An 11,738-nucleotide genomic window follows, 5' to 3' on the forward strand; every position below is an offset into this window, starting at 1 on the left:
CTGTGTGAGCCCAGCCCGAGGAGGGGCAGACAGACAGACAGATGGACAGGTGGACACTCACCCGGCCAGGGTAGCTCTGCAGGAACTTGATCTTCTCATAGAGCTTGATGTTGTCAGCTCTGAGGGTGTCCAGCTCGCTCTGCAGGGCGTGCACCGTGTGCTGCAGCATCCTGTTCTCCTGCAGGGGTGGGGGACAATGGCATCCAGCCAGGGGGACCTGGGCCACCCTGACAGGGCCCAGTCCCCTTCACCCTGGGAATTAAACCCCCCTGGCCTTGAACTCAAACTGCTCCCTAATGAAAACTGTCCCAGCTGTGGCACAAGGGGGCTCCCAGTCCTGACCAAGAAGCCCAAGAAGGGCTGGGGTAGCCAAGGTGGCTGAGGGGGGCTTTGGGATGGGCTGTGGCTCCCACAGGAGGTGCAGGCACAACCAGACAGCTTGGAAAAGGTTATTTTGTGCTCTACTTCAATTCATTACCCCAGAATGTATTCTCTGTGTGGTTTTTCCATGGCACCCCCAAACACTGTGCCAGGGACAGAGGGGCACAGGGACAGAGGGGTTTGGAGCTGTCCTGGAGCTGCAGGAGCAGGGATGGGCTGGGGCAGGCTTTGCACAGGGACACAGGGACAGAGGGGTTTGGAGCTGTCCTGGAGCTGCAGGAGCAGGGATGGGCTGGGGCAGGCTTTGCACAGGGACACAGAGACACAAAGACACAAGGACAGAGGGGTTTGGAGCTGTCCTGGAGCTGCAGGAGCAGGGATGGGCTGGGGCAGGCTTTGCACAGGGACACAGAGACACAAAGACACAAGGACAGAGGGGTTTGGAGCTGTCCTGGAGCTGCAGCAGCAGGGATGGGCTGGGGCAGGCTTTGCTCCTGCCCACAGCAGGATGTGTTTTCCTTTTGTCTGGCTCAGAGCTCCCTGCAGGCCAGCAGAGCATCCAGCCCAGGTCCCAGCAGGCTCCTCACCCCCTCCAGCTCCTGGTTCTTGGCCCTGAAGCGTTCCCTCTGGCTGGAGATGATGGAGAGCAGTGAGTCCACCTGGCCCTCAGGGAATGGGGTGCCAGGGGGTGCACAGTGACCTGTGAACAAGGTTTGGTGTGAGACACGACCTGGCAGATGCCCACCACCCACCCCAGGGGTGTGCTCCAGGTCCTCCTGCTGTGGGACCTTGGGGGCACCCAAATCAACCCCAGTTATTACAACATGGACTACTATTTATCTATATATTATTTTTTAAATTTATTTTTGAGGACTCATCCTCAAAGTGAACAGGAAAACCAACTGCATTGTTTGGTGCAACCCATGGCTGCCTTTCCCTGCCACACTCTCTCCTCTGGCCTCTGCAGCATTAAAGCAAAGCCCCAGAGCCACAATCCTCTCTCCCCTACCCCAACCCCTCATCCAGCTTGCTATGCCCAGGACCCCATTTTTTGGGTGTTCCACATGGGTTGCCCCCTTGATGTGGCTCTGTGGGCACCTGGGGGGCTGTGGCCATCCCTCCCTGCTCTTCCTTCCTGGCAGTGGCATTCACAGCCAAGCAGAAACGTGTCCCCAAGGCCATGACTCAACCAGCTGCACTGAGCAGTTATTCACAGAGCAGGATGGGTGGCTGCAGGTTGTTTAGCTTGGTGGGACTGTTGCTGTGATAATGTTTATCTTGTGTTTTCAAAACCTTTCAAAACAAACAAAAAAAACCAAGCAAAAAATAGGGGAAAAAAGGAAAGGATTTTTTTTTTCCCCAGAGGAGCAAGAAGTTGTTTTTGTTTTTTTTTTTTTTTGATTCATTTTCTGCTGCAGACCTCAGCACAGGGGCTGATGCACAGGAAATGTTTCACTCTCTGGCTCTGCAGGGGTTTGGTGTGGAAGCACAGGAGCACAGAGCGTTGGGTTCAGCCTGGGTTCACCAGGCCTGGCACCTGCCTGCTGCACCCCCTGGCAGGACCAAAAGATGGGCAAACCCTACCCAGCGTGGAGAACTGTCCCAGTGGGAGCCACCCTGGGCAGGGATGGCTCAGGAGCTGCCATCCCTGGGGGGTGTCCCTGTTGTCATTATATTGCAAAGGTTCCATGCTGTTGTCTCCTTATCACAAAAGTTTCTCACCTCTTTGGTGTTTCCCATGGGCAGCTCCTCCCAGCACTGACTCTTTCTTCTTCACAAAGCAGCCAAATGACTCCAGTTCCCTTCCCAACCAGCCACCCCCCTCTTTTATAGCATCTTCTTCTCATTGGTCACAGCTGTGGCCTGTTCAAGTCAGGCCTGCTCCTACTCTTTGCTAACTGACCCAGCTGCAGCTCCTTAGGGGTGAGATTACTTTCTACACCATCTTTATTTCCTTATATTCTATCCCTCAGGTGTCCCAGCCCAGCCTGGCTCCCCCCTCACCGTAGAACTGCGCCGTGGCCTCCTTGATGGGCTCGGGGATCCTCTCCAGCCCGGGGGTTGGGGCACCCTGGGCAGCACAAACAGGAGAAATCAAACATTTCCCACCCACCCAAAGGGGCCTGGCCAGAGCAGCCCCTCCTGGCTGCTGCAGCCTCATCCCTGCTGGACAGGCTCTGTGCAGGGATGAGGATTGACCCAGCTCCACCTCAAACCCCAGCCCTGGGAAGGGCTGGATGGTCCCTGGGTGCCCCTGGTACCACCCCCTCCCATGCCAGCACCTCCTCATGGCACCCATCTCTGCTGGGTGAATTGTCAGAAAGAAAAGGAATATAATAATAATAATAATAATAATAATAATAATAATAATAATAATAATAATAATAATAATAATAATAATAATAATAATAATAATAAATATTAATGATGTATGAATAATACTATTTTAAAAATAACTAATTAATAATGAAATTATATAATAATAATAATAATAATAATAATAATAATAATAATAATAATAAATAATAATAATAACCCGCCCAAAAACTGAAAGCAAGATGAGGTGAACACTCTCCCATTCCACCATGGTGAGGGGAAAATGCACCCATCTCTGCTGGATGAATTATCAGAAAGAAAAGGAAGGAAATTATTAATAATTTTAATAATTATTAATAATTAATAATAATAAATGATAAATAATAATTAACAATATTAAAATTAGAAATAAAGAAGAAATAATGATTATAAGAAATATTAATAATTAATTATAGTGATAAATAAATAATAAATATCTTATTGATTAAGAAATAATAATAATAATGATGATGATGATAATAATAATAATAACCACCACCCCCCAAAAACTGAGGCCAAGAGGAGGTGGACAGTGTCCCCTGCCCCTGGGGGAGCTCAGAGCCCTCTGCCAGCTCTGGGAGCCAGCCCAGGCCCGTGGTACCTCTGCCTCGGGGCGTGGCACAGCAGACAAGGCCTGGATGGTGCTCAGGTCGTGCTCCAGCTTGGCCACGAGCTCCTTCTGGGCAGCCAGGGTGGCCACAGCCTCGCTCAGCTGGATCTGCAGCTCGGCACAGCGCACTGCAAAACAGAGCCAGGGCTGTCACCACCCCCTGACTGTGCCAGGGGACACCAACGGCCTGAGCAGCCCCACCTGGAGCACCAGAGCAGCTCAGGGCAGCACCCCTGCTCTCTGCTCATGTCTGGGACCACAGCAGCAGTCCCTGCTCACACACGAGTTTTATTGTTTGGTCCCATTTTTTAGGGGTATTTTGCTTTTAAAGGACTTGTTTTTTAAGGCTTAGGGTGGTGTTATGGGTTGCAGGATGAGATACAGGGTAGGTTTTTAACTATCTTGTGGTGGCTTTTACTGTTGTGAGCACATAGGGCTTGCCTGTGTCAACAGTTGGACTAGTTATTAAAGAGAAGGGGAAAAAATAAAAAGTGTTAAACCATGAACCTTTCCATCTTGTGGAACAACCTGTCAGATGCTTTTTCAAAATGAGAAAATGCACATTTGTCATGAAATGAAGGCATTCAGTAGCATTTTTAATAAGTGTCTGGGGTAGTGTGATGTTGTTAATTTAATTTGGGGATGCCCAGGGTGGGCACAGTCCCAGTGCCACCTCCCAGTGCCAGAGGCAGCTGCCAGCACTGGCACAGCTGCTTCAAAGGCATCATCACCCAGGGATTTTGGTGCCCCAGGGGTACCTGGCAGGATCCTGGCAGGCAGAGCAGGGGCACCTGGAGAGGGTTAAGGGAGCTGAGCCCATGAGCTGAGCCCAGGTCTGGTGTGCCCAGGAAAGGGGATGGCAGAGGCTGCCCTGGCTGTGGGGCTGGGAGAGGCTCTCACAGGGCAGATGCTGGAGTGGGGGCCTGGGGCAGGGTGGGGGACACCCCGGGAGGGGCTCAGGGGGGACCAGTCCTGCCCCGGGCCCGGGCTGGGCTCTGCAGCCCCCGGCGTTCCCACCCTGCCAAGTTTGTACAAAGGATCCCTCTCTGTTCCCAGCTGCCCCCCAGAGTAAAACCCACACCCTAAACCACAACAGGCACTGCTGGAATGCTCCAGGAGCAAAACAAAAACCTCTTGTTCCCCTCACATAACCCCAGAGGAGCCCAGATGTGGAGCAGTGAAGCTGCAGCTCCAGCGAGAGGCACGGGAGCAGCCCCGCAGGGCAGGCCCCGTGTTCCTTTGGCAAATCCATCCCAAAACTGTCCTGCAGCAGAAATCGACCTGGTTCACCTTTCTCCCTGGCTGCCAGCAGTGTCTGGGCCTCTCCCTGGCTGGAAAACCTGCTCAGCTCCAGGTTCAGAGCTGGTGTTTTGCTCTGCCAGCACCTCCACTGTGGGGATGCAGGATCTGTCCCTCTGTGCCTGGATTTCCAGGTAGGTCAGAGCTCAGGTCCCATCTGTTCCAGTCCCTCCCTGATAATTCCTGTTGTAATTATTCCCCTACTTTCCAGACAGCTGGAAGGCAAAAAGATTTCCTCATTTACCAACAGCCAGGGAGCAAGAAGTGCAGGGGTTGCCTGGGGAGCAGCAAGGGCAGCCTCTCCTCAGGGCTCCTGCCCTCTCTGAGCCTTCAGACAAGGGGTGCAACATGTGCACAGCTCAATTCCAGCTCTCCCAGCCCTGCCAGGCTGGGAAATGCTCCCCACACCCAGAAACAGCTGTGGAGGGAGCTCCTTGCACAGGGAGGGATGCCCTGGCCACAGGGCTGGGCTAAGAGCAGCAGTGATGGAGGCTCAAAGTGATGCCCAAAGTGACACTGCTTTCCCAGGAATCAGGGTCCTGGCTGGTGCAAATTCCCCTTTTTTTGGTAGATGTGGCACTTGAGGACATGGCAGTGATGGAGTAAGGATGATCTTAAAAGTCTTTTTCAACCTAAACAATAAAAAAGACAATTACTGTGTTGGTGTAAGGGATCTCAGAGTGGTTTGGGTTGGGAACAAACTTAAAGCCCATCTCATTTCACCCCCTGCCATGGGCTGGGGCACCTTCCACTGTCCCAGGCTGCTCCCAGCCCTGTCCAGCCTGGCCTTGGGCACTGCCAGGGATCCAGGGGCAGCCACAGCTGCTCTGGGCCTCCCCACCCTCACAGGGAAGAATTCCTTCCCAATTTCCAATCTAAACTTAGATTGAATAAACTTCTTTCAGTTTAAAGCCATTCCCCTTCCCATGTTATTCAGAAGGACCAAGCCTCACTGCAGGGAAAGGGAGGTGGCATTTGCTTTGAACACAACACATGGATTTATTTTTTCCCCCCTCAGCATATTTACATTTTAGAGCCCCCAATAAGAGACTCGGGATCGAGCAGTAGTTGTGCTAAAGGCACATCCCACTGGAGGTCAGTGTTTCTCCAGGAATGGGGAATCCCTGCCTGCTCCAAAACATGGGTGGCCTGATGCAAAATATTTGCATCAACAAGATTTGGAAAGAAGAAAACCTCTTCCCTACGGTTAATTATTCAATTGGCTGGCTTTTAAAATTGCATTAAAATGTAATTGGGAAGCTATTGCTGGCCAAACGTGGGCTGGGGGGCCAATTCTGCACGAGGCATTGCTGAGCATCCTGTTCAAGGTTCACCCCACCAGGAGGTTACCTGGGGCAGGAATTGTTCCCTGGCCTCCCCCCCTGCCCAAAAATCCTCTGCAGAGCTGAGCTTTGGAGCCTGCAAGAGGAGACCCAGCTCCTGCATCTCTCTCTTCAATGAGCCTTTTGGCTTCTGAGTTACAGGGACTGAGTTTTTTCCATTTAAGAGAAAAAAGGGTCAGCAAAGCTCTCAGTTTTAAAGGGATCTGCATCCTTCCTTCCTTCCCTGAGGTTTCACTCGGCCTTGGCCATGAAACCATCCATGGAAACAGAAAAGGCTGGAACCGTGTCTGACACTGACATCAACCAAACACACAGAGCTTCCCTCTCATCTCCCTGTCAGTGTCACTCCTCACAGTTGGTTTTTGGGGTTTTTTTTTTAATCATAACTTTCCCTTTTCACAGGGGCCGCGGCCACCCGCGGGCTTGGCACTTGTGTGCCAGAGACTCTTCACCTGCAGCAGCAGGAGCAGGGCTCTGCCAGAGCAGGGCAGCTCAGGCACTGGATCCAGGAAAAGGAATTGGCCTTTGTGCTCCCTGAGCTGCTGAGCCCTGCTCTGACCCCTCAGATGTGCAAATACCTCAAAGAGAAGAGAACAGCTACTGCACAAGGTAATGGGACAAAGAAGGTGAAGTCCTGGGGAAAATGGGTTTTAAAGCAAGTATCTTTAGCCTCAAACTCTGCCAGCTCTGGGTTTTAAAGAGCCAGGCCTGGCATTGCCATGGCCTTGTGGAGCAAAGAGCAGAAGTGCAGGGACTGGCAGCCCCACTCTAGCAGAAGCTCTGGTGCCACCCTGGCACAGACAGGGCTGGTTCCCCTTTCTGATGCACAGAAAATCAGAAGCTGGGACTGGACTATTCCCATTCCTGGAAGTGCTCAGGGCCAGGCTGGATGGGGCTCTGAGCAACCTGGTCCAGTGGGAGCTGTCCCTGCCCAGGGCAAGGGGTTGGACCTGGTGATGGTGAAAGTTCCCTTCCAACCCAAACCATTTAATAATTCTATGATACCCTGCCAAACACTGAATGAATCCTCAGAAAGAGCCTCTGCTCAAAGAAAATGCTCTATAGAAATGCCTTTTCTGGGAATTCTGTGTGCCCAAGGGGGCATGAGTATTTCAGGAAATAACATCAAGGACCTGTATGGACAGGCCACGTGGTGGGACACACAGTGAAGAAACAAAACCCAAAATGAGAATAAAACATTGACACGAGTCTTATACTTGTGAACAGCCCAGTCAGTCCCTTGCCATTCCAAAGCTGCAGGTGAAACCCTTGCAGTGATTATTGAAGAGAACATTGCTGGAGCCCCAGTGGCCAGGCTGGTGGGGCAGAGCCTGGCAGATGCAGGGGCTCATCAGGAGTGCCCCTGAGCCAGGAGCCCAGAGCTGCCACACAGCAACAGCAACTCTGACTCCTGGAACAAGCCCCAGCAACTGGGCTCCCTTGGCAAATCATCCAAAATAAACAGCATCTGTTTTCACAGATGGAGAAAATTAAGACATACTAGCAACTTGGTTTGAAGTTATAAGGCCAGACATAAATAAATGAGAGGCAATCTTTCCATGAGATGGTGGCTTGATTACTGAGGATACAGACAGATGAATAAATCACCTTGGGGTGAGATAGGCTGTGACTTGCTGCACATCCATGGGACCAGGGTAACTGCTCATGTGGATCCTCAGAGCCCCGAGGAGATGAGAGGTGAGTGCTGTAGCTGAAGGGATAGGGGTAGGAGCACACACATGGGCAGCTATGGCAAATTAGCTGATGCTCTGCAAGTTCACACCCTGATTTGCCTCGTGGAAATTTTTAATCTCCCTCCATTTACTGTCTGGCCTCCCTGAATTTACATAACTGTAAAAAAAAAATGAAAACAAGCTGAGAAGTGATGTGGCACGCTCTCTTTGAAAAGTCAACTGAAGTGCATTGAAAGCCACTACTTCAAAGGTTTGAAGTCTATTTTATTGACTGGAAGGAAGATGATGGTGAGATAAGTAAACCTTGGAGTGCCTTGGCACCAAGGCTCAAAGCTGGAAACTCACTCAACACAAACAGGGGTGTCTGAGAGTGCCAGGGCACGGAGCAGAAGCCAAAGGAAGAAGCAGGAAACTGGGTCTGCCATGGACCCTTTGCTTTTTCCAGCTCTTTCACCTTTCCCCATGCTGGGCCACTCCACTTCATGACTGGACAGTTACATCTGAGTTGAAATCATTGCTCTTCCCCATGAAAAGAACGAGCCAAGACTTCTTGGCAGGGCTCTGCAGGAGCCTTTCCAAGCCAACAAAGTCTTACCTCCGGCTCTGCCTGATGCCAGAGCTCCCAAGGTTTACACATAAACTCAGGCCCAATTTCAGGCTCTTGAAACACTTGGCATTTGGCTTTTAAGGAAGTCTGGAAAAGGCTGTTATTGCCCAAAGCCCTGCTCCCTTTCCAGGAGAATCAAGGGAGATGACTCGACCTTGACCCCTTGCTTTGTGGCTGGAGGGATGAGGAGCACTCGATCCAAAGGCTGCAGATTCAGCCCTGCATGCACAAGATGATTTTCTCTGCCTTCTTTTTTTGGGCTGTGAAGATGCCAAGGCAGAAAGATCTGAGCCAAAAACCTTCCTGCAACAGGAAGGTTGTCAGAGGCCTTTCACCATTGCACAGCTTGATGGTTCCAGTTCTGTCTTGACCTTTTCATGGTGAGGGACAACATTTCTGCCTGGCCAGAGTGGGTGGGAGTCACTCAATCCACCTCAGCTTCATGCAAAGCCTTTTCCTTGGGGCCACCACTGCTGGGAGCTGTCAGCAGGCTGAGGAACAGGACAAGGAGGCAGGGAATGATGGAAGATTTCTTTCTACAAGTCACCAAAACCATATCTGTGGGCTCTGAGGTGCAAAGCTGCTCAGAAGGAAAGGCTGAAGAGGAGGTTGCAGTGCAATAGCCCAGCTGAGCATCTCCCCTCCCATCAGGCAATGAAAAATCAGTGTCATTGAAAGGGACTGTAGTGCTCCAAAAATGTCCCCAGAGTAAATAAAGATCAAGTGCTCCAGAGATCTCACCAATGAAACAGAAACACAAAGGAATTGGGATTTTGGGACTTTTTAAAGCAACTTTTGTAGAAATCTCCAGGGAGGGAGGAGAGGTCAGGCAGCTCCAAGAGTTCCTGAGTAGCCAGAATTCCTGGATTATTAACCTGGGAATCATCTCAGGCTGCAATGCTGCTTCTGGGCTGTCCTGGTCCATCTGTACCTGCCACAAGGGCATTCCCTGATCAGACCCTCTGCAGGGCTTCTGGAAGGGCAGAAAAAGCAAGGAGAGGATGAAAAGAAAGGAATGATGACAACTCTAAAAGCCATCTGTACGTTCTAGCACAATCTCCCTGTCTCCAGGCACAGGAATCAGGCCTGGAAAAGCTGCAGGAGTGCAGAGATGAGGTTCCTCTGCAGATACAGAGCTGTAAGAGGAGACATCAAGACCATCAGTGAGGTCCTCCAGGGATGAAGGAAGGACCTTGAGAAGATGAGCAGCTCCAGCCAGCAAGGGATGGCACTGGCACCAGTGAGGGCAGCAAGAACAGCCCTGCTCAGTTTTACTTTCATGTGCTGCCAAAGAGACGAGAAAACAGGGACAAGGAGAGAGCAGATCATGTCCAACACCCTGAGAACATTTGACACTTACCTGCCCAAGTGGCAAAGGAAGCACAGGGAAAAGCCCCAGCTGCCAAGCTCATCCCAACATCAGCACCATTCTGAGCTCCAGCTGCCCTCTCCTCAGGGCCAGCTTGCAAAATGGCCTTGGGGAAGAGAGGAGGAGCCACCAAAGTGCAGCATGGCAGGACAAGGGGGATGGTTTTCAGCTACCAGAAGGTGACTCAGGTGAGTTCTAAGGAAGTTGTTGTTTTTATGATGAGGGTGGTGAGCTCCTGGCACAGAGCAGCTGTGGCTGCCCCTGGATCCCTGCAATGTCCAAGGCCAGGCTGGATGGGGTTTGGAGCAGCCTGGGACAGTGGAAGGTGTCCTTTAAAGGTCCCTTTAAACCCAAACCTTTCCATGACTCTCTGGGGGCTCCCTCCTGTCACAGGCATCTTTTATGGAAAATCCTTTTTTTTGGATTTTTCCTCCTGAGAAGCTGAGAGGCCTCAAGAACAAAATGTTAACATTGATTATCTGCTGCTGTGGAATGCAACAGGTGCATCTGGGATTGGGCTCATGTTGGATGTCTCTAATTAAAGCCCAATCACAGTCAGCTGGCTCAGACTCTCTGTCCAAGACACAAGCCTTTGTTATCATTCTTTCTTTTTCTATTCTTAGCCAGCCTTCTGATGAAATCCTTTCTTCTATTCTTTTAGTATAGTTTTAATATAATATATATAATAAAATAATAAATCAGCCTTCTGAAACATGGAGTCAGATCCTCATCTCTTCCCTCATCCTCAGACCCCTGTGAACACGGTCACCCCCTCCCACCTCTCTGGGTTTCTCTGCCAGAAGAGCTGCAGGTGAGATTTCTTCTCCCTCCCCTGCTTTTCTCCCTTTCTTTTCACATTTTGAGGGCCTGCTGGGAAGGGAAGGTTTGAAGGATTTCTCCTTCCCCTTCCTCCTGGCCCAGCCACTCCAAAATAAACAGCCCCCAGCAAAGAAACCCAGCACTGCTTAATAAATTCACCCTGTAAGGAGAGAGATTTCATACAAGAAGGGATTATTTCCAAGGGTACTAAGATAATTACATGGGTAACTTGGAAGAGTTCAAGAAAACAGTTTGAATTTTCTTATCAGTTTCCCATAGCTTGGAGCAAAAAGAAAATAAAATGCTGTGCTGTAATCAAATCATGTTTTCTGAAGCCCTCTGTTGGCAAGTACACAATTCCTTCACCACTTCCATTAAAACAGAAATACTGAGGAGAAAACGACAGCGTTTCCAGATGGAAAGAAGTGGGGCTCAGAAGCCCATGTCAGCCACTCCCAGCTCCTTTCCTGGTGGGAACATGTGAAAAAATTTCCCTTTTCCCACTGAAACTCAACCTGGCTCTCACTGATGGTGGAGCAGAAGCACAGGCAGGGCCTTGGCACTGGGGTGTGAACTTCCTCCTGCACCCAAGGATGCCACAAACAAGGACTCTTCCCATCAGTCCAGCAAATCCCTGTAACATTTCCTGTGCAAACCTCACCCATCCAGCCCCAGCAGCAGCTCTGCCCCAGCAGGAACTCCCAGTGATGTCCCAGTTCAAACCAGTAAAGGTCTATGGGAACACACAACATAAATTTTTTCCTAAAAAGAGAATTTTGACATCCTTTTGAAGGCTCAAGTTATGGTGGGAGATCCAGCTATCTCAATGGAAGGCCATAAATATCTGCTCCTGTCCTCTCAATGCTTCCTTGTGTTTCCTTCCTGACTTCCCAGAATTAACTTTGTGAGATTTAGGCTTGAGAGAACCACCTGGCTTTATCCCAGGATGCAAAATTCTGAGCTACTGTGAGCCTTCTCCAGGTCAGTGCTTTCTCAAGTTTGACACAGCCTTTGCCTATGACCACATGTGGCATTTTTGGAGTTTCATGCTGATACCACCTGAAGAAAAGTGCAGGTTACAAATACACAAATTAACCTACCTGAGGCATGGCATTTTAAAAGTCTAGTTGTTTAGCATCAGGCTTAAAAAAAAATTATGGTCAAATTATACACAATAATACCATTTATAGCAATCAACAGTTGGACTAGTTATTAAAGAGAAGGGGAAAAAATAAAAAGTGTTAAACCATGAACCTTTCCA

At 50.1% G+C, this 11,738-nt stretch overlaps 1 protein-coding gene across 1 annotated transcript in view; it reads right to left on the bottom strand.

The window, feature by feature from the left end:
- The window catches only part of CUX1 (cut like homeobox 1), a 276,966-nt gene that overhangs the window by 8,573 nt on the left and 256,655 nt on the right, over positions 1–11,738 (bottom strand). The window contains exons 15-18 of the mRNA XM_054646812.2: positions 3,338–3,474; positions 2,386–2,452; positions 969–1,081; positions 62–178 (exon numbers count right to left, since the gene is read on the bottom strand). Coding sequence (XP_054502787.1) covers positions 62–178; positions 969–1,081; positions 2,386–2,452; positions 3,338–3,474 — 434 coding nt within the window. The remainder of the gene's footprint in view (positions 1–61; positions 179–968; positions 1,082–2,385; positions 2,453–3,337; positions 3,475–11,738) is intronic.

This window comes from Agelaius phoeniceus, chromosome 20, assembly GCF_051311805.1.
Source record: "Agelaius phoeniceus isolate bAgePho1 chromosome 20, bAgePho1.hap1, whole genome shotgun sequence".
NCBI classification, from domain to species: domain Eukaryota; kingdom Metazoa; phylum Chordata; class Aves; order Passeriformes; family Icteridae; genus Agelaius; species Agelaius phoeniceus.